Source organism: Malaya genurostris, chromosome 2, assembly GCF_030247185.1.
Source record: "Malaya genurostris strain Urasoe2022 chromosome 2, Malgen_1.1, whole genome shotgun sequence".
In the NCBI taxonomy this organism is placed as follows: domain Eukaryota; kingdom Metazoa; phylum Arthropoda; class Insecta; order Diptera; family Culicidae; genus Malaya; species Malaya genurostris.
Genome location: NC_080571.1, coordinates 312,621,216 through 312,644,752, shown reverse-complemented (window position 1 = coordinate 312,644,752; position 23,537 = coordinate 312,621,216). Strand labels below are relative to the sequence as shown.

Here is a 23,537-nt window from a genome sequence, read left to right as displayed (position 1 = left end):
ACAACAAACTTCCGATTAGATTAGTTGGTTATCTGATTTAGGGCGGCTTTGAGCTTATACTTTTTGTTTACAACCGCTTATAACGCTTCGATAGTACACTCGAAGTTGGTTTTTCTAAGTAGTTGTACTATCAGCAGGAGCGGAGAGCAGTAATCACATGACGGATACAACCATTCTCTATCTCTCTCTCTCTCTCTCTCTCTCGCAACGTTTTAGTACTCCACAGAACGCACTTCAACCGGGCGCCGTATTATTCAGAATAGGTGCATATTAGTGATGTACGGACGGGTATTGAACGATGTAGTAAAATTTCTTCATCACGCTTGTCGATGTCGTATATTCATTTAGTTCAGTAACCGCATTCGATCCAGTGATAAACATTTCATTTTCACGCGCTCCGGAACCAGGCGCTAGCTGATAGTGAGAAGTAATTAAACATATTTATTGATAGTGATGCACTGATAAGGTGCTGCATGATTAGTGAGCTAGTAAGATGTGTTATTTAGTGTGACCACAACAACCGAACTAGACGCAAGTTGGGCTAATAAACGTTCGACCTATTGATTCTTGAGGACTTTTGTGCGTTATATAATTTAGTGTGTTTTGATGTGTGTACAATTACAATAGCGCAGGAATTATTTCAGTCTGGAAACGGTTTCAACTCGTGATGCTTAGTGTGAAAAAGTAGTGTTCTACAAAAGTGCAATGAAGTTGAAGTTACACTTTTGACTAGCAGAGCTGCCAAACTACACAAGAAACCGGTTCTACGAACCTTCAACCGGGTCGCATGGTTTAATGATCGTTAATTAGTGTTTTTTACCGCGCGCATCAAGGTCAGTACAGTGTTGATTGCTCGTTTGTGTGCTTACATATAACTAGCTTACACTACGAAGAAGTTTGCGATTACGAGGCAGCGCCAATGTTTATAGTGGAAAGAAGAAACTTTGTTTCTCTCTCTTTCACCTATCATTTACCAACGACATTGCTTGAAAAACCAATCTTGTTCATATGGAAGATTAGAAAATGTAGCATTTGTAAAATGCATTTCAATATACAGGTTAAAGATTACATTAAAACTCAACGCAAAATTCATCTTTCAGGGAATAAAAAACACCATTATAGTTATATTTCATCATCATTACTTCAATTAACCTGATGAACATATCCAAATATTCGCTCGTTTTTTTAATACTGCTAATAAAATTTTGATCAACCGTGTTTCGCGATATAACGTCGTAGTTGAGCAATTGAGAGCGTACGTGTTATTCATTTGTCTCTCAAAATAACCTCAAACAAACCGGTATCAATACCGGAGCTCAATGCTAGCCACTGTTTCAAAACCCTTAGCCATTAACTAACAAGCTCTACAAATTGAAATATCTTTGAGCAAAGTTTCGAGTGATTTCGAAGATATAATTTAGAATCACGATTCAAAACTTCCAACATTCATCGTCTAGTAATTTCAGAACCGGAAATCGGATCCAAAAAAAAATCACGAATAATAAATGACCATAAGACATTTCGTGAAAAGCTAAGATTGATTAAATCAGTTCAGCCATCTCAAAGAAAACGATTCGAATTCATTTTTTTTTTGTTTCCGGTATTTTCGGACTAGTTTAAAAACGACCACCCTGAATTTTATGATGCTGTGTTGTGTTGAGATAAAGTGATCTACTTAGTAAACTATTGCGAATTTAGGGGAAGTTAATTGTGGCTACACCTACAGATCAGCTGATCGTCTACAGGGAAAGATTCAGTCGATGGTAAAATAAGTTCCTCATTAACCATCCCAGACAGCAAGAAAGGAGAAAACTAGTGAGAGAAATTTCGCTTTCACGGCATGGAAAAAAGAGTTTTCTGGATCGGATCATGATTAAAAATTATGAACTGCAAAACCTAATCGCATTGAAAAGAAAGCGATGCTGTGAATTTGGTAGAAAAAAATATCGCTTTTCAAATCAAGGAAAACTGCGCATCGCTATCGACAGTAAATGATGAAATTGAATCGAGCATTGTTCGAAAAACACAAGCTATGAAAAAGTCATTTTGCAGCACAACAATACTCCGCAAACAAAGTGAAAGCGGCCAAAACATAATTCCTGCACAGAGATGGGAACTTTGCCCCACTCGTTTTACTCCCCTGACTTGGCTCCTCTCGACTCTTATTTGTTTCCATCGATGTCTCACGTATTCACTGAACAGTTATGAAGATGTGGAAAAACGGACAACTGAACCGCTTCAAAAGATGAACAGCTCTTTCGACGTGGTATTCATTATCTGGTGGAATAAAGTATCTTGAGCCTATTACTTGCAATCAATATGTATTTTCATTCAAAAAGAAATTCGCATTTACTGGCACACCTGGTTTAATGGTTTCATACGAATGCGACATCAAAATTCTATAAAATCGGTATAAATATTAGGTGTACAACTTTGCTTCTGCCGTTTTTTTCCAAAATTTAAAGCTTTATTGCGAAAAAGTGCTTACAGATGTATTATTGAAAGTATTGTCCGTCGCTAGCGACAACTTTCTCCCATCTATCCGGAAATTTTCGGATCCCGGCTCGAAAAAAGGAGTCCTTTTTTGACGCTATCCATGAAGCAATCCATTTTTCCAACCTTTCGAAGGATTGAAAATGTTGATCTGCCAGGCCGTGTGCCATCAAACGGAACAGGTGAAAGTCAGAAGGGGCGACATCTGGGGAATACGGCGGGTGAGGTAAGACTTCCCATTTCAGCGTTTCCAGGTACATTTTGACCACTTTTGCGACGTAAGGCCGAGCATTGTCGTGTTGGAGGATGACTATGCCATGTCGCTCTTGATACTGTGGCCGCTTTTCTTTTAGTGCGCGACTAAGGCGCATCAGTTGCGTTCGGTAGCGAGCTCCTGTGATGTTTTCACCCGGTTTTAAGAGCTCGTAGTAAATTGTTATTCATCTTTGAAGATTTTTTCCCTTCCACCATCATGTTTGTCTTCGACATCGAAATCACCATTTTTAAAACGTTGAAACCACTCCCGACACGTTCTTTTACTCAGAGCAGCATCACCGTAAGTTTCTGAAAGCATTCGATGCGCTTCAGTTGCATTTATTTTCGAATTGTAACAGAAAAGTAAAACTTCCCGCAAATGGCGAGAATTGGGCACATAAACAGACATTTTCGAGCGTGAATAATACGAAAACAAGAACAACTGTCCCTGAAACGGCGATGACAATTCGTTAGGCACTGTACACACTCACTTTAAAGGCATTATCATCAATATATTTTAACCAGCCTCAGCCGGTACAGCCAACTATCGGAAAACGGCGGAAGCAAAGTTGTACACCTGATATACAACAACTAAGAAGACATCAAGTTTTATTTCACTTAATGGGGGTAGGGCATGAATCATCATTTTTGCGATTTTTTTTTCAGAATTATCGTTCAACAAAATAAACTCAAACATTTTGCATAATACAAAGCATCATTCAAATAACATTTTGCAATTTTTTCGTGAAAAAATACTGAGAAATAAATCGGTGAAGAGATATTTTTGAGAACGCTTGTTGAAAATCATGATTTGCGGTGTCCACTGTATCTCAGCGCAAACTAATCAGAAGTCAATAAACCAAACAGCATAGTTGTAGTAGAAGTATTTCCGTTTGTTTTTTTTTTTTAATTTTTGGTGGTTGTTCAAAGTGGAAACTACGATTTTTCTCGAAAAAATCCACCATTTTGTAGCTATAAAAGCTCCCCAAAGTAACAAACAACAAAAAGGAAAACTTTGGGGTCTGGTTTTTTATACGTAGAAAATGTGTTTTAATTTTTATAAAAATTGGTGCAGTAGTTTTTGAATGACGATGGACACGGACTTTCAAACCTGCTTTCGAGAAAAAACGCGCTTTAAGTTTTTTGTCTATAAAATCAATGGAATCAATTTGTTACTAATGGGAGCCCGTAGGGTCTAACATTTTCAAAAAATCATATTTTTCTTTTATGATTTGTTATAAAAAAACATTTCAAGAATGTTTTGTCAAGTTTTTAAGTCAGTCGAAGCAGGAATCTTGAGCCTGTGTGCTGAGCTCTTACTTCTTCGCAGTATGAGATAAGCAAAGATAAAGACCCATAACTTGCTGAGTTTTGTTCAGAAAGGCTTGAAAATTTCACAGAATATTCTTGAAATGTTTTGCTATAAGAATATATAAAGAAAAAATAAATGATTTTTCAAATGTGTTAGAGCCTATGGTACATTCATGGAGAAGCCAACGATCGCAAAATAACTAAAATCTTAGTAATTTTCTGACTTTGACTGATTAAAATTTGGTACAACTAATCGACGGTCATATTTCCATTTCTCAACTAGAAAGGCTATGCAATCACTGTGAAAACCGACTTTTTATCCGAGACTCGGAGAGCACAATTACATATACCATTAGATTCAGCTCGACGAACTAAGCATATATCTGTGTTTGTATGTGACAAATAATGTAACTCAAATTTCTCTGAGATTTTCACAAACTTAGTCTCAAATGAACGGTCATACGGCCTTCTAGAATGTTATTGAATTTTATCTGAATCTGAATTCCGCAAATACTGGGTGAAGTATTTTAAAATTTCAAATTATCATTTAGAGTGATGATGCAAAACAAATAAACATTCCACTAAATTTTGCTGAAAACTATTTCAATTCATAGATTATGTCGGTTTACGCTCTCACAATACAATCGAGCAATGATACACACCCCAAACGGAAGAAGAAACACTTCAAAGAGATGTAACCACTACATTACACTACTGAGCAAAAATAGTCTCTGTTGTTCTAACAATTTATTATGTTGATTGTCTATTGCAATAAATATTTCTTTACTAATGTTTTTTTTTCGAAATTTGTCACGACGTAAGGAAATTGATCATAATTTTCATTTGAAAAATTCGAATTTAAAGTTTTGACTTGAATATTTTTTTCGAAATGTTTCAAATTTTGACTTGAAAATTTCAAAAGATTATTGACTAAAAAACGGAAAATTTCACATAGATATTTTTGTTGTTAAAAAGTCAAAATTCAAAAAATTAATTAAAACATGTAGCGCATGTCAATGAACTGAGAAAACCGCTAAAAACATATACAAGTAGCGTTTTCCTCACAAAAATCCAAAAATTTTTATATTTCCGTAATTTTTCTAGTAAATATAAGTATTTTTACAAAACACATCTGAAAATTTTATGATAGCCCCTTTTCAATGATGGAGTTTTCCATAGCACTCATGTCTTGTAACAATAACGCTCCTGGGTTGGACAGAATTAAATTCAACTTGGTGAAGAATCTGCCCGACCTTCCAAAAAGACGTTTGTTGAAATTGTTCAACAAGTTTATTGAGTAAAATATTTTTCCATCTAACTGGAGGCAAGTGAAAGTTATCGGCATCCAAAAGCCGGGGAAACTAGCTTCCAATCACAACTCATATAGACCCATTGCAATGTTGTCCTGCATCAGAAAATTGTTCGAAAAAATTATTATTCGACTTCTCGAAACTTGGGTCGAGACAAACAGTTTGTTGTCAAATACTCAGTTTGGCTTCCGTAGAAATAAAGGGACGAATGATTGCCTTGCATTACTTTTGTCTGACATCAAAATTGCCTTCGTTTAAAAACAACACATGACATCTGTATTTATAGACATAAAAGAAGCATTTGATTCAATTACCATTGATGTTCATTCAGACAAGCTCCATCAACACGGACTTCCAGCGATCATAAATAATTATTTACACAACCTTTTGTCAGAGAAATGCATGTATTTGTCACATGGCGATTTGGTAACATTCAGAGTTAGCTACATGGGTCTCCCACAAAGCTTATGTCTCAGTCCGCTTATTTTTACGTGAATGATATTGACAGCTGTCTAGTAACCCCATGCACACTAAGACAATTGGCAGATGATGGCGTGGTGTCAGTTACTGGACCCAAAGCTATTGATCTGCAAAAACCATTGCAAGATACTTTAGATAACTTGTCCGTTTGGGCTGTTCATCTGGGTATCGAATTCTCTGCGGAGAAAACAGAGCTGGTCGTCTGTGCGTGGAATCCCGGAACCCCTACGCTCGATGGAAATCCCAAAAATATTTACAAGTAAGTTCAGGCATATTGACTCTGAGAAAATATTTTACACGGACGGATCACGAATTGAAGAGGCTACTGAGTTTGGTATATTCAACAATAATGTTTCAACTTCAAGAATCTGCATCTGTTTATATAGCAGAGTTAGCAGCTGTTCATTATAGTTTGAGTGTAATCTCACATTATCTCCAAACCATTATTTTCTCTTCACAGATGGTCTGAGTGCAATTATAAATGCAATTATTAAATCCGTATAATAAACTATGTGTTCATCAAGTTGTCGTTCCAGACAACCAGACAATCATTCCTAACGAAGAGGATAGCTCACATTGAATGTTTTAAAAGGAAAACTGCATGTGAGAGTTAGGTCACTAGGAGCGAGTAAATACTCATCCCACGGAACCATTTGAGACCACAAGCGAGTGTGACTGGTAGCATATTCTAATGGGTTACTGTTCCAAAGCGCTGTAACCCTAAGACGGTATGCACAAGATAATGCTTCTTGTTTTAGGAACACATGTAGTGGTTTAATGCACAGTAGCGCCTCTAGAGCAGCAGTAGGAGTTGTCGTGAATGCTCCTGTCATCGCCATTAGGACCATCCTTTGGAGATGATTTAGCTTTGACTGAACTGTCGCGACTTCTCCTTTCTGCCACCATACAAGACATCCATATGCTAAAATTGGTCTAACGATAGTTGTGTAGATCCAATGAATATATCTGGGTTTGAGTCCCCATGATTTTCCAAAAGCTCGTCTGCATTGGCCGAAAGCAATGCAAGCTCTTACAATCCTGAAGTCAATGTGAGCAGACCAATTCAGTTTTGAGTCAAGAATAACCCCGACGTATTTAACTTGATCGACCACAGTGACCCCTGAACCAAAGAACTGCAACGGACGAGCTCCTGTAATTATCCTACGATGAGTGAAAAGCACCATTGATGTTTTGCCCTGATTTACAGATAATTCAAACCTGACAACACCATTGTTCAACAGATCGCAGGGCTTGCTGCATTAAATCAAAGAGAGTGTTAATGCTTATACCGGTCATCAATATATGATAATCGTCGGCAAAACCATAAGTCGGAAGTCCAAGGTTATTAAGTTTCCTTAACAAACTATCAGCGACTAGGTTCCATAAAAGTGGGGATAGTACACCACCTTGAGGACACCCACAGACACTCAGCTTTCTAATCTCTGGCCTGCCGAAGCGATGATCAAAGAAGTTGATTGCTAAGCATTGCGTGTATCCAGTAAGGGAAAAACCCAAGATATTCCGTTCACGACTGCAATGTTTAACCTCCTGCAGCCATTCAGCCATCGGCACGGAAATACACCTTGACTTAGGAGTTCCTATTTTTGTGGCCTTTTACGACATGGAATAGGAAACCAGTGGATCAATTCTTGGTAAAAAATAATTCCGCCGGATGCCACACGGCTTACCTGTTTGGTGGACTTATACCACCGGTACAGGTGGACCGTAGCGTTATTCTTAGCAGTTGGGAAACCGCTACCGACACTACACGGCTATCTAGGCTGCTCAGAGAGGGAAGTTAACATTGATGGTCAACTTCCATGGATGGCCGAGCAGCCGGATGCCGGAAAAATTATTATTCGACTTCTCGAAACTTGGGTCGAGACAAACAGTTTGTTGTCAAATACTCAGTTTGGCTTCCGTAGAAATAAAGGGACGAATGATTGCCTTGCATTACTTTTGTCTGACATCAAAATTGCCTTCGTTTAAAAACAACACATGACATCTGTATTTATAGACATAAAAGAAGCATTTGATTCAATTACCATTGATGTTCATTCAGACAAGCTCCATCAACACGGACTTCCAGCGATCATAAATAATTATTTACACAACCTTTTGTCAGAGAAATGCATGTATTTGTCACATGGCGATTTGGTAACATTCAGAGTTAGCTACATGGGTCTCCCACAAGGCTTATGTCTCAGTCCGCTTATTTTTACGTGAATGATATTGACAGCTGTCTAGTAACCCCATGCACACTAAGACAATTGGCAGATGATGGCGTGGTGTCAGTTACTGGACCCAAAGCTATTGATCTGCAAAAACCATTGCAAGATACTTTAGATAACTTGTCCGTTTGGGCTGTTCATCTGGGTATCGAATTCTCTGCGGAGAAAACAGAGCTGGTCGTCTGTGCGTGGAATCCCGGAACCCCTACGCTCGATGGAAATCCCAAAAATAATTACAAGTAAGTTCAGGCATATTGACTCTGAGAAAATATTTTACACGGACGGATCACGAATTGAAGAGGCTACTGAGTTTGGTATATTCAACAATAATGTTTCAGCTTCAAGAATCTGCATCTGTTTATATAGCAGAGTTAGCAGCTGTTCATTATAGTTTGAGTATAATCTCACATTATCTCCAAACCATTATTTTCTCTTCACAGATGGTCTGAGTGCAATTGAAGCCATTCGCTCAAACGCTGCTGGCAAAAAAAATCACAATAGTTTGGGTCCCGGCTCATTGCTCCATTCCAGGCAATGAAGAGCCGATATTTTAGCCAAACGTGGTGCTATTGAGGGTGCAATGCATGAGAGATCGATTGCTTTCAACGAATTCTATAGCGCGTTCCGCCAAAGAACACTTGCCAGCTTCTTGGGATAAAGATGATCTGGGTCGGTGGATGCACTCAATTATTCCTAAAATATCGACAAAGGCATGGTTCAGGGGACTGGATATGAGTAGGGACTTCATTCGTGTGATGTCCAGACTCATGTCCAATCACTACACGTTAGATGCACATCTCCTTCGAATTGGACTTTCCGAGACTAATCATTGTGCTTGTGACCTTCGCCATCGCGATATTGATCATGTCGTTTGGACATGCGTGGATTATCGTGATGTCAGATCTCAACTAATAAAGTCCTTGCGTACCCAAGGTAGACTACCCAATGTCCCAGTTCGCGACATTCTTGCTTGTCGTGACCTTCCTTACATGAAACTCCTTTAGAATTTCATTAAGTCCATTGTAGTTCCAATTTAAATTTTATTTTATGTTCGACTGTTTTCTCTTCCATGAGTTCAACCAATAGCCAGCTATATTATATTGAATAAAAGTGATGGACTGATACAAACAAACCTGAAATAGTTATAAGATCATGTACAAAATGAAGGTATTTTATTCAATGTAATTTATAATAGCAAATCGCTTGATAAAAACAGTGTTTAGATTAACTAATGAATACCAAAACATTAATATGATATTCGAAATGTATTAGGTTTAAAGTACTATGTATTGTGGATGCCACGACGAAGCAAAACTCATGTATATTGCCTATGAAATAAACGTACTTATGAAAAAAATCTAAAAATTTAAAAAAGTCGGCTCAAAGATTACGATTTTTTTAAATGGGCATGGTTGGTTGTTATTCAGAAACGAAAAGTTTCACTCGCTAAGTTTTTGATATGTTGTGTAGAAAGGCCTAATTTTCTAGAACAAAAATTTGTAGTCCTGAAAAGGAACATTCGATCTCGGAGGATTTCGTTTATATTTTAGGAATTAAAGCAGCAGTTTAAGATAGTTTTCAAAATAAATTCTTTACGTTACTTTTGCGATCCTGAAAAGAACCGCAGATGATTACGTTTGTATTCCAGGAAGTAGGACGCCATTCCAAATCATTTGTAAGTTTGAGCCTTGATTATATTCATTACATGAATATAATCGTAACACAAGCCGTTCAATCACTCATATATTTCAATATTTAATGCATTTTGAGTAGAAGAAACTATCAAAATGCTGTCCGGGATTCATTTCCGCATTTCAGAATGGCCAAATTGTGGAACTGCGATCAACAATGAAAACAAGGAAACGGAAACCACTCACAACTCCAACGATGTAGCAATGGATGATATGAGCCACGGACAAAGTGACCTCCAATCTTTGCTAGAAGAAAATGGAAGCTCCTCTCCCCCTAGAAGAAGGGTGACAACGAGATCCAACAATAAAAAAATAATATTGTGTAACAAAAACATGGGTCAATCGGCCTCGTAAAGCTTATGTATACGCAAATTGTATACGAATTTTTGATCCACCCCAACATGGAAATAGTCATCATAATAGCAAAAAGAAAAATTACAGGTCATTTTTCATTTTTCGACGGAGAACGTCTGTACCAAATATTATGAATTTCTGAGAGGTCGCAAATCTTTTTCACATGGAACTACTGTTTAGTTAAAATTACCAGAACGTGAAACAACAATTGCTACATTGTGATTTTGTAATTGATGGCTCTCCGTGCGTTTTAATTTTTTTGAATTTATGATTTTTTGTACCAGGAATTCTATTACCACTCGAAACGTTACTACACTATCTATAATACACACTTCTTGACTATATCTACTATTCTATACTCTTTCGACTAGACACTATTAATCACAATGTACTAACTGCACATACATATAAACGTCAATGAGAATGCGATGAAGGTAGCCCCGAATTGGTGGTTCAATGCATAGAGCGTCCGCTTACAGGCCAGTCCCGACTGGGAAGGATTCTTAGTTTTTTCACTAGCCATGCAATGATTCTATACACTAAGTCTGACGTCTGGAAGGAATGTATGTTAATACATAATGAAAACAAAGTCATAAATTAAACAAAGTTTTCGAACAGAATTTTGTTTTTTACGTTTCGTCTTAAACTCATCAGGGCATTAGCAGGTTATATAATACACTGATGAGTCTCAGATGAAACGTAAATGTAACTTAAATGATCATATGTACTTTGCACAAACCCAGAACCCCAAAATAAGAATGTTGTATGTTTTAGGCTGATATTATAAATATGAAGCAATGAAATGAATCTTTATGGTTAGGTTGAGATGAAAACAACTCCCTGAGCAGTAATTATCAATTCAAATCGTTTGTTGGCACGGTTAAAGTTCAGTGATAATTAAACCACCTTGATGCACGCCACTGCAAAGCCAGCAAAACGATCAATGTAGTACACTCGTCACGTGAACCGGCGTTCCAACACGTTCGATGACTCATAAGGCATTGGTAAACGACATAAGAAAGTCGTCGCAATACCGATTTTGTTCTTCGAATATGACAAATGAAACAATTGGGCAAAATAACGCCGTTACATTCTACCTTATTTTTATTTTTTCCCATTGCGAATTGTTCCAAAACTCTGACATATTACGATTATTTGAGGAGTTTTGTCAATTATCGAAACTGGGCAGGTGACACATAGGGTAACGGCTCCAGTTGTCATTGCATATACGAAAACCATAAGTTAAAGTGAGATCTGCTATAACAGCAGTATTGAACAAATTACGAACCATTTTTTCTATGGTATTACTACTTAGAGCCGAAGCAAAGATATTGTATCCGATTCGATCCCAATTCGTTGATTCGACAAAATAATATGATAACTCTTCTAATAAGATGACTGTTGGTAAAATAGTTCTATTTCATCAAATCTTGATAATAGTATTACCACACGTTAGCCTTAGTATATTACAATGAAAAACGATTATCAAACATATTTTGAGTCATCCAGATGTGAGTTATGCAATCAATAGGACACTGACCTCAGTAATTTACAAAGCGAAAATTTTTAACCACAGACTAGTGAATCATTTTCATCGAAACTTACCGGCTTAATAGTGTTAATAAAATCTCTTACGGTACATTGCGTGACTTGCTGCAATCGAAATAGTAGGGAAAGAATAAGAAGTTAATTCATTGTATCCGCTATGCTTGACGGTTGATCAGGCCCATGAACTTGCTCTATTTCTGTTTCCCGTTCTATAGACGTTCACTTTTGTGTATTTATATAGGAATAGCTTTTTTTTCACCAGAGATGGCCAGAGCGAACAACTGAAAAATAATGCAATATATTTTAAAACGACAATTGATCGTTCACTGAGGATACCGATTCCGATGCGGACTTTCTAATTATTTCTTTTAGTAGCAAAAAACGATGTTACTACACGCAGAAAAATCCCGATTGTTTAAACCAAGAAAACGATCAGTTGTCCATCAATTCAAATGAATAGTTGCGTTTAAAAACGAGATATCGAAGATTCGAACAAAATATGTTTTGAACAGAGGTGCCAGATCTGCAGATTGGTCTGTAAATCTGCAGATTTCGTATATAGTGACTTTTGAAATTGTCGCCAACTTTTTTTTAGCGTATCATACTTTATAAAGAAATTGCTGGCAGCAAGACGTACTTGCTGACTGCAGATTTTCGAATTTACAGACTTTTGAAATTTTTACCTGGCATCTCTGGTTTTAAAGCTAAAATAAGGTTGTTCTAGACAAGTGTTGGTTGTTTTAAGGTCTGAGGACAGAGGGTCACGTGTTGAGTTTTAAATCGACCACGTGGCTCGCTCAATTCCCTTTGCGCATCGTATTTCTCTTGTACTCTCTCGTATATGAGCAAATTGTACCGGGTTGCCAGCATACATTTTATTATTTTGAGTTTTATCACATGAATCTATCGTATGGGTTGGACATTACATGGATTCCAATGAACAATGAAAAAAAATCAACTTTCACAAAGATTGAATGTCTGTGTGTTTGGCAGCATTGTCGAGCCAATTTTATTTCTCTCTCCTTTTTCAGAATGCTATCAGGAAACCAAAGCGAAAAAAATGGTGGATGCATTGAAACTGACTTTGTTTCACAGAAAAATACAAGACTTTATTTTTATCACGATAACATATATGTTTTTATGTACTAACTTTGACTTTGTCACGGTAGATTTATGATACAAGCCTTCAAAGCCGAGATATTCGATGAACAAGTAGAGGTATGCCTTTAAACTCAATGAATCATTCTGAAAATTTCACAGAATATTCTCAACTAAATTTCGATGACATTGTCAGGTGGGTGTTTCTATATTCTGTACCGTTTCCAAGAAAACTTAATTTGAAACGGGAAAATAGCAAAAAACGTACCACTTTATGGATACTGTCCTATGTATTATTAAGGGCTATAATACATTGGTTACGGTCCAAATCTGTATCAATTATTAAAAAAAATAAGCCCTAATGTATGAATCCAGACTCTATGTATCCAAATTTATTTATCTACCAAATCGAATGACCAGCTTTAGCCAGCTTCAAAACACTGACATTAAATTGCAGCCACAATCTTATCACCGCTTTCGGTAATCCAGCGCCAAAGCGCTCTAGTTTATCTTTGCAAGAATTTTTATATTTGAAAATAAAAATGTTTTATCGTTTGTTTTCGATGCATTTTTTCTTGTCGTGAATTTCTATTCTAATTCAAACTAATTTATGCGAACATTGAGTGTTGTTGTGTATCGCAGTATCGTCAATTGAAATCATTACAACCTTTGAAACAGAAGTTTCAGTTGAGACTATTATCATAATAATCGTTTATGATTGTTTCTTTTGCAGAACCTGGAGCCCCGCCAAAGCCGCAACCAAAGTTATATCATCTAAAAATGTCACACGATGGCGAGGACAGTAAGGTCCGTTACCGAAGAACACAAAGCGTGACACGTGCCGAAGAAATTACCACCAAAGAAAGCAAACAGCGGAAATCTCAACCGGACAAACCGTAAGTATCCCGAAGCAGAAGCATGTTATCTCCAGCGGAACCCTGTCCGAGAGTTTCAATCACTAGGCAATCAGTGCTTGTTAGTGTGCTCGAACTTTGGAATCGTGATCGTGCACTTCCTATATTAACTGAACGCATGAACAATTTATTTTTGTTTTGTTTTCGACTTTCTTTTGACCCTGAAACAGATTGATGCACAAGCAGAGAAAAAAATTTCGGATCAATGGATTATGTCACATGTTTGTGTTTTTTTCCTTTTGAGAAAGGCAATAAGTGTACTTTTATAGAATCATGATCTTGTAATAACACCAACAAGTAGGTACAAATTGAATAAAAGAATTAGAAATTTACATTTTTTTCACCTGAACAATATAAATTTAACGTGGCAACCGAGCACGCTATACGAAATTGAACAAAGCACGCTGCGAACGGAGCAAAGCCGCACGTACCGTCGCGTACTAGTTTTGCATCGTCATTCTGAATGACGATTTGAATGTTCTGACACTCGTCGCCCTATAATTTCGGAACCGGAAGTCGGATCAGGATGAAATTGCACAGTATATTTAAAGACAATGAGAGCTTTAATTTGAAACACGATTTGTGAAAATCGGCTGAGAAATCGAAGTGAGTTCCGTTTTTTGAGATTTTCTTCACTATTATCGGTGCTTTCGGAAGCGGAATGCGGGTACTAGTAGCCCCAAAGCAGTTTTATATATTCACTAACTAACAAGATCTGCCAACTAGATGAATGTAGCAGTAAGTTTTATAAAAATGTACACCTCGTTTCGCCATCGCATATGAAAAAATACTCATGAAATTGAAAATTTTCACTAATCGCACTGTAATACCGGAACCGGAAGTCGGATCTGGATCAACTTTCCGGGAACTTTTTAAAGAATTCTGAGACCTTTTATTTGCTTCTTAGTTTGTGAAAATCGGTTAATAAAATTCCGAGAATATTGAGTGTGCATTTTCAATAAATTTGCACATATTTCCTAGTAATTCTGGAGCCGGAGGTCGGATCAATATGAAATTCAAGAACTTTGTATGGGACCTTAAGACCTTTCATTTGAATCTAAGTTTGTGAAGATCGGTTCAGCTATCTCTAAGAAAATTGAGTGACATTATTTGTCACATACATACACATATATACACACACACACACACACGCGCGCGCACACACACACACGCAGAGAGAGAGATATGATAGCCTTAGTTATTATTATCGGTAAATAATTGGAGAGAAGAATTGCTAAGAGTACCGTAATAATCGAAAGAGAAAGTAAACAAAGAGAATCTCTTATTGCTACATTTGTCGTTTTGAACATTTTATGCAGAATTTGTGCATGAAGAAAACTTCACTAGAAAATTCCTGATTTTGAAAGCGATTCGCAGTCTCAGAGCTAAGCTGAGCTGAAGTAGATCGCCCGTAGTTACACTTCGTCATTGATCGGATGAGTGGAAATGTACAATGAACCAAGAAAATGATGCTTGGGAGAAGCAAATCATTTTCACTGTACATACCCTCTTACTCCTAACTTTTCTTTAAATCATCAATAACGACGCTGGCTACGACCAAAGGCTGTGCTACTGAGGAAAAGGTATGTTAGTCCGATACTCGTTGTTTCTAGAGACAGCGGGTACCACTGTATCTCCACGAGCATCACGGGATAGGAGATGTGTTAGTAGTGAGGGAAAGAGATCCGAATATGTTTTGGTAAGCAATACGATCTCAACAAAAGCTGATTTTCGATACTCAGGAGAAATATAATAAGACATTTTAAGTAAAAAAAAATGTCTAAGGAACGATCTCACCAGTATCCTTTTTCTCCTATTAGCATTGCTGTTAACAAGGCGAGGTGAAACACGACTACTGAAAAAATAATAAAAACAAACACTCGCGGATGGGTTTGTTGAAGACCAATTTTAGATTTTCAGCTTGAATAATACGATTGTAAATTTTTACACATTCCATAGAAATCTGATACTACCGACAAATATTTGCAGGCTTCGCTTCCATAGGTTAATATCGTTGAATTTTGGGGCGGTAAATTCTCAGTTTCCGTCGCTTGAGCATTTTTAGTTTTGCGAATCAACATTATTCATTAAATAGCACACTCACTACTAAACACACACTTGCTGCACTATTACTCAAAATAACAAAATAACGACCAAATTTTTACCGAATTTTCAACAGCAGAACGTTCGGTAATTAAATTGATTACCGATCGTTCGGTAATTGCTGAACTGTCAAACAACTACCGCAAACTGTAAACCAAATGGATCTAACTAATTGTTCGGTAATTTTTTGTTTGTTTGTTTTTCTTTGGTTAAAATTCGGGATTTTCGGATTTCAAAAAAACCACACAAAAACGAATGAAGAAAATTCCAAATTGGTTTTATTCCGCGAAAAAAGGGTCAAATGTTCCGCCTGACCGGAATTATTAGCGTCTTTCAAAACACTGAACAATCCTTCGAGTCCATCAGAAATTTTTTTCTGCCTATAAGTAAACAAAAAGCCTTTAGTGGTTCATATAATCATAATTGAACAAAGTTGCCATGACTAGAACAAATAAAGAATGCTGAAGCCATTTTCGTCGAATTTTAAGGCTCTTCTGTTGAGTTTTTATGGAACTAATTTCCACTTGTTAAGTGCGAACGACGGACAAAACAAATCGACCAAAAAGACCTCGCTGATTTTGATGTAAACACAAATCCGGCTTAGTTTTCAGTAAGGCAATAACATTGCCTCGCTGCAGAACGACGCACAGTGCGGAACAATTTCATACTGCCACTAGAAGTGTGATATAGGGTGTCCCTGCAAGTCTGAGCACGATTTGAAAACAACAATAGAGGCTAAGTTTTTGAGAAAATGAAATTTTTATGTGTTTGTTCTATTCTTTGTTTTACTCTATAACAGTTCAATGTAATTCAGATTCCGAGATCCACTGAATTGTACGCCAAAGAATGGACGTCTGATTTTACGCTACTCATTAGCTTTCGACTGAGAGGCAACAATTTTGGATGCCTTTTTCCAGTCTTTTCTAAAAAATGGAATGGTTTCCGCTGTCTTGGCATGTTTCTTTCTGCAAATATGCTTTTGTCAGTTTCAGTTGGACTGATTTAGAGACAGTTTGGAGAATTCATCTCCTTGGCTGCGAGCTCGACTTTGATGGCTTTGTTCCAGGCTATCGTGTCCTTCGTGTAATGCACTGATGCCAAATCCCACCAAAAACAGTAACAGTAGGTTATAGCGTTCGAAGGTATTCTTGGAGCTTTTTGGTCACATTTCACGAGGGAGCAGCCTTTTTACGAATGAAAGCTTGCACGATTTACGGTCCCAGGTTTTAGTTTATAAGTCCTCACTATACTTCCGACTAGCGTTATAAACTACTTCGATGCTCACACTTTCCATTGCACAGTGGTCCCAATCATGTCAAAACACGCGTTTTTTCATTTGTGTTTCAGGGGTTAATTTTAGAGCTTTTATGTCTTCAGAAGAATTTCTGTTTGAAATTATCCGCTTCTTTTAGTATAATCAAAGTTGTCATTAATCCACCTACAAGCGAGTTAAAGAAATTATGTTGCATACAATACGAGATAGAGCATTTATGTCTTTATAAAAATTGTAGATCATGTTGTTTGAACAAATACGCCGAAGACTCAAACACTTTAAAATGCAATGGTGTCGAGATATCTCTATAAATGCTCTATCTCGTATTGTATGCAATATATTTTTTTTAACTCACTTGTAGGTGGATTAATGACAACTTTGATAATATTTAAAGAAGCGGACTATTTCAAACAGAAATTCTTCTGAAGACATGATAGTTCCAAAATTAAGCCCTGAAGCACAAATAAAACAAAACGCGTGTTTTGACATGATTTGTGTGGGAATTGAGAATGAAATTGCAGGGAATCACTCCGCATGTCAGGTTTACTGTTACCACGTCTTACCTTATCAACGACTTGTAGTTAAAAGAGGTCGATGCCAGTCGCTGTTTGTTCTCGTTCATAGTCAAGGATTGCTGCGCCGAATGCTGATGAATGTTCGCGCTGACACTTACATAGCTGTCAAGTATGAAACCCTTCAGACTTATAGGAGACGCATTGATCGTTCGTATACTATTGTCGTATCTATATCCCACATTTGGGAACACTGTGCATTGTCACGAGCCGACCCTGTGAAACATTGGAAATAGTGCACCACTGGTGCTTTTTTCTGGGGGAATGCTTCGCAAAAATGCTTGGTGAAAACTTGAGACACCGGCACTTGAAACTAACAGGTTTACTGGTTGAAATGTAAACAATGATACACACTAACCATCAGCTTAAGAAACTTCGTCTGAATACAACACAGTAGCATAAAAATCGTGTTTGGACTTTCTGGAACACCCTATAAAACTCTCTTACAACATGTTTACATTTACGCGGGACTAACGAGAACAAAACTACAACCAAAAATATTAACAATGTCTCACTCTTCACTTTGCGGGGCCGGGTGTCAATTCAAAAAAATGAAACGCGTAAGATTTTCTGTCATAACTTTGTGCGCTTATAACTTGATTTCATTTACTGATTGGTTTATATATTTTTATTGCCAATCGTTTCGGAAACATTTCACTTAAACATGAGTTGCTACGTCGTTTTAATATCTCATTAGCGCACCATTGAAAAATCGATTTTCATTGAGGTATGTTTTCACGAGCCAATCATAGCATGTCATAATGATGTTATCTTCTTGATTCCTCTAATACGGTCGACGGTTTTGATCGTTGCTTCACACCTCGCATTTCATTCAGTAACAGTTCTGCTTCGATCGGTACAGTGAGGCTTCGCGTTATGCATGAAAAAATACCATACTGTTGTGCACAATATGATCTTTCGCACAAAACAGAATCTCTGAATACATGCTCTGTAACATTTTTCTTCTCAGTCAACGCTTGCCTTCATTAAGAGCGGATGGGCGAAATATTCGCTTTGCCATCCGCTCCATGAATAGTCAACTGCTCGTTTTGCAGTGTGGTAACGATGTCAGATCTACGTAAATCTCCTTAGACCTACGAATAGAAATAATCTACGGAAATCGGAATGTTTCTACGGAAACTATTTTGCAAGGTGAACAAATAACAAGGTACATTTCGTGCTTGACACCGCTAGAGTTTCCGTGGTAAATGTTAATCCACGGAAATGACACTACAACTATCTGGCATCGATGATCAGTTTCGAACCGATAATGGCGTAGAGATGGTTGCTTATGCATTTTTAATGTCATCGTGATCGGTCGTGTGTTGTACTTATCCCTGCATTTTTTCAACTTACTGGAAGAAACTAACTTTTATAATAAAATAACCCAATGGCAGAGCGAACTTAATTCATACCAACACTAGTTCAATGAGACGGTTGCATTTAAATATTTGACTCACTACACGTTTACATTCCCTTACGCAGGGATAACGATTTCAAAAAAATGCAAGTATCAGCGTGAACATTGGTTTTCCTGCTCTAGATTTGCTTAATATCGAATAGTTATTCAAGATTTGGGATTTTTGATTATGAAAAGCAACGAATTTCTTAATTTTCCATTTAAACAAGTTCGAGTACATTCTCGGGAAATGTGAATCTTTTACTGCTGAAAATTGGTGAAGATCCTGAATTAACCCCTGAAGCACAAATGAAATAAAACGCGTGTTTTGACATGATTTGTGTGGGAATTGAGAATGAAATTGCAGGGAATCACTCTGCATGTCAGGTTTACTGTTACCACGTCTTACCTTATCAGCGACTTGTAGTTAAAAGAGATCGATGCCAGTCAATGTTTGTTTGCTACGCCGAATGCTGATGGATGTTCGCGCTGACACTTACATAGCTGTCAAGTATGAAACCCTTCAGACTTGTAGGAGACGCATTGATCGTTCGTATTCTATTGTCGTATCTATATCCCACATTTGGGAACATTGTGCATTGTCGCGAACCGACCCTGTGAAACATTGGAAATAGTGCACCACTGGTGCTTTTTTCTGGGGGAATGCTTCGCAAAAATACTTGCTGAAAACTTATGACACCGGCACTTGAAACTCACAGGTTTACTGGTTGAAATGTAAACAATGATACACACTAACCATCAGCTTAAGAAACTTCGTCTGAATACAACAAAGTTGCATTAAATTCGTGTTTGGTCTTTCTGGAACACCCTATAGAACTCTCTTACAATTTTACATGTTTACATTTACGCGGGACTAACGAGAACAAAAATTTAACCGAATTACTTCAATAATTATTTTATTACAATTTTTTAGGCATTAACAATGCCTTACTCTTCACTTTACGGGCCGGGTGTCAATTAAAAAAAATTAAAACGCGTAAGATTTTCTGTCATGACTATGTGCGCTTAGAACTTGATTTCATTTATTGATTGGTTTATATATTTTTATTGCCAATCGTTTCGGAAACATTTCACTTAAACATGAGTTGCTACGTCGTTTTATTATCACATAAGCACACCATTGAAAAATCGATTTGAATTGAGCTATGTTTTCACGAGCCAATCATAGCATGTCATAATGATGTTATGTTCTTGATTCCTCTAATACGGCCGACGGTTTTGATCGTTGCTTCACACCTCGCATTTCATTCAGTAACAGTTCTGGTTCGATCGGTACAGGGAGGCTTCGCGTTATGCATGAAAAAATACCGTACTGTTGTGCACAATATGATCTTTCGCACAAAACAGAATCTCTAAATACCTACATGCTCTGTAACATTTTTCTGCTCAGTCAACGCTTGCCTTCATTAAGAGCGAATGGGCGAAATATTCGCTTTGTCATCCGCTTCATAAATAGTCAACTGCTCGTTTTGCAGTGTGGTAACGAGTAGAAATAATCTATGGAAATCGGAATGTTTCTACGGAAACCATTTTGCAAGGTGAAGAAATAACAAGGTCTTCTCTTGTGCATTTGGTGCTTGACAACGCTCGAGTTTCCGGGAAAAATGTTAATCCACGGACATGACACTACAACTATCTGGCATCAATGATCAGTTTCGAACCGAATATGGCTTAGAGATGGTTGCTTATGCATTTTTAATGTCATCGTGATCGGTCGTGTCGTACTTATACCTGCATTTTTTAAACTAACTGGAAGAAACTAACTTTTATAATAAAATAACCCAGTGGCAGAGCGAATTTAATTCATACCAACACTAGTTCAATGAGACGGTTGCATTTAAATATTTGACTCATTACACGTTTACATTCCCTCACGCAGGGATAACGATTTCAAAAAATGCAACTATCATATGTGAATCATTTGCTGGCTAAATTCCCAGGCTTATGAGAAAGGCATGTTTGTACCACTAGGTGAATAAACAGGTTTTGATCTCTACTCGCACAATTGAAGTTGTCTCTAAGGATGTAAATTTGAAACAAAATCCCCAAAGACATGTCACGTTCGTTTCTGCGAAACATTTCTTACAGCAAGACCCGTTTAATGGCTATTCCTTCCAGGAATAGACCCCATTATCGTCATATATCTCATCTTTCTCACCATTTTGCAGATGCCATCGACCACGGGACTCGCTGTTCTCCTGGAGCTCAGGTTTCGACAATTTCACCGGTCTGGTCAATTGGGGCTTTCTGCTGCTTACGATGGGAGGCTTCCGGCTGGTGCTAGAAAACTTTATCAAGTATGGTGTTAATTTACTTCCACCCGAGTACATTCTAGTGTTAACCGCAGTTTTTGATTTCGTTAGATACGGTATCCGGGTCGATCCGGTGCAGTGGTTTGTGGTTCTGACGGGGAAAAACGAAGGCCAGGGACATCCGTCGTTGATGCTGATTTTTTGTAAGTCGATTCGGTGGAATTCGCAAATCTGGAGAAAAATAACTAACACAACCTTCATTTTTGCAGATACAATAGTTCCTATAATGATTTGTTTGATAGTGGAAAAGGGTCTTGCCGCTGACATACTGATGGAGAGCGCCGGTATGGTTGTGCATGTGGTCAACATTGTAGTGCTTGTGCTGATACCCATGGTTGTGATACACGTTAGAGGAGAGACTTTTAGTCTCGGTAAGTCGGCTCAATCTGTATATCTGAATAATCTCTGAGTACACTACTCAAACAAAGTGGATTGTAGTACATGGCTACCTTGAACTTGAATATAACACTGTTCCAGGGTGGTGCAGTGACGCCTCATACTGAAAATCATGTGTTGCAAAAGGTCTTGCGAAAAGATTAATTACAAACAATGTGTTTTTATTCACGTGGTTAAATAATAATTGAAAAGAATATAATGGGGACGAACGCATCATAACTTTGGGTAAATTTAAACATTCATGTTCTATTTTTTTCAGTTGGTGCCATGACGGTTTGCTTCATCTACTGCATCATGTTCCTGAAGATGTGGAGCTACGTCCAGGTTAATTTATGGTGCAGAACTCAACACAAAAAAAGACGCAGCCGGTCTGGTCGTCGTCAAAGTGTTTCCATAGCTCAGCTCCGTAAGTAACCCAGTCTGTTCTAAGCTGAAATGGTTGAAATACATAACTAAATTTCTATTATCCGTTCAAACCGTAGAGAATGAACGCGAACACGAACAGGCCCGGACCAGCAATGGAAACGGGGTAATACCGAACAGTGATAAGGACAAAGTGCCAGCATTGGTGCACTATCCGGACAATCTTCACTTGAAAGATTTCTTCTACTTCTTGCTAGCACCGACTCTCTGCTACGAACTCAACTTTCCTCGGACGTCGCGAATCCGGAAGCGTTTTCTGATTAAACGAATGCTGGAAGTGATAATCGGTGTGCACATTGTCATGGGATTGTTTCAACAATGGATGATTCCTTCGGTGCGGAATTCACTGGTTCCATTTTCTAACATGGATTTGACGAAAACCTCTGAACGGCTGCTAAAGCTAGCGGTATTTTAGTTTCTTAGTTGCATACTTGAACAAATGTTTTAAATCTCATTAATTTAGATCCCGAATCACCTGATGTGGCTTTGCTTTTTCTATCTTACCTTCCATTCGTTCCTAAACTTAATGGGAGAGTTATTGCATTTTGCTGATCGTAACTTCTACAGTGATTGGTGGAATGCCAACAATATTGACACTTTCTGGAGGACCTGGAACATGCCAGTACATAAGTACGAATGATTCTCACCAGTTCATATTCCGTGCCTAATGAAATGTTTCGTTTTTCAGGTGGTGCGTTCGACATCTGTACATTCCGGTGGTCGATCTGGGCTACTCCAAAACGGCTGCCTCAGTGATAGTATTCTTCATAAGTGCCTTCTTCCACGAATATCTCGTCAGTGTGCCACTGAAGACGTTCAAAATCTGGGCGTTCATGGGAATGATGGCACAGATACCGCTTTCTGTTGTGTCGAAGCACATGGAAAAAAATTACGGACCCCGGTGGGGTAACATCGTAGTATGGACATCCATCATTCTCGGTCAACCGCTCGCAATTATGATGTACTACCATGACTACATGATAACCCATTACAACGATGTTCTGGTGTGATTAGTATATGGAACTAGTGACTAATTAACTACTTAGTCGCAAGTAATTCGAACAAAATGAAGCATCACTAACTTCTACCGCAGTCATGGTACTCACATAGATAATAATTAAAAACACAAATCAAAGACAATCCCATGGCATCATTTGTCTTGCAAGTCATATATCATATATGCATTTGATAGATAAACTATTTTTCGTATATTTACTGTTTTTAATAAAAGTTTTTTTTTGTGGAAATGGTTAGTAAATTTTTTTTCTTATTTAGTTACTATTTGAAAAATAACGTCTTCCATAAAATGTATTTACAAGCCGTATCCGGCTGACCTTAGGCGTTAGGACGAGG

The 23,537-nt window shown here is 37.6% G+C and overlaps 1 protein-coding gene across 1 annotated transcript; it reads left to right on the top strand.

The window, feature by feature from the left end:
* The first annotated feature begins 275 nt into the window (after positions 1 to 275).
* LOC131431130 (diacylglycerol O-acyltransferase 1) lies at positions 276 to 23,431 on the top strand. The gene is made up of 9 exons (XM_058596644.1): positions 276 to 833; positions 13,505 to 13,667; positions 21,222 to 21,350; positions 21,417 to 21,508; positions 21,575 to 21,736; positions 22,021 to 22,167; positions 22,244 to 22,590; positions 22,648 to 22,814; positions 22,873 to 23,431. Exons 2-9 carry the CDS (start codon positions 13,552 to 13,554, stop codon positions 23,192 to 23,194), a joined length of 1,482 nt encoding a protein of 493 aa, XP_058452627.1. The 5' UTR covers positions 276 to 833; positions 13,505 to 13,551; the 3' UTR covers positions 23,195 to 23,431.
* Positions 23,432 to 23,537: the final 106 nt, after the last annotated feature.

What these genes read in the sequence shown, in the direction of transcription:
- LOC131431130 (XM_058596644.1), top strand. Translation starts at nt 13,552, where the DNA reads ATGTCACACGATGGCGAGGACAGTAAGGTCCGTTACCGAAGAACACAA. An exon ending in GTCGTTGATGCTGATTTTTT is followed by an intron (nt 21,509 to 21,574) that starts GTAAGTCGATTC and finishes TCATTTTTGCAG; the next exon opens with ATACAATAGTTCCTATAATG. An exon ending in AACGGCTGCTAAAGCTAGCG is followed by an intron (nt 22,591 to 22,647) that starts GTATTTTAGTTT and finishes TCATTAATTTAG; the next exon opens with ATCCCGAATCACCTGATGTG.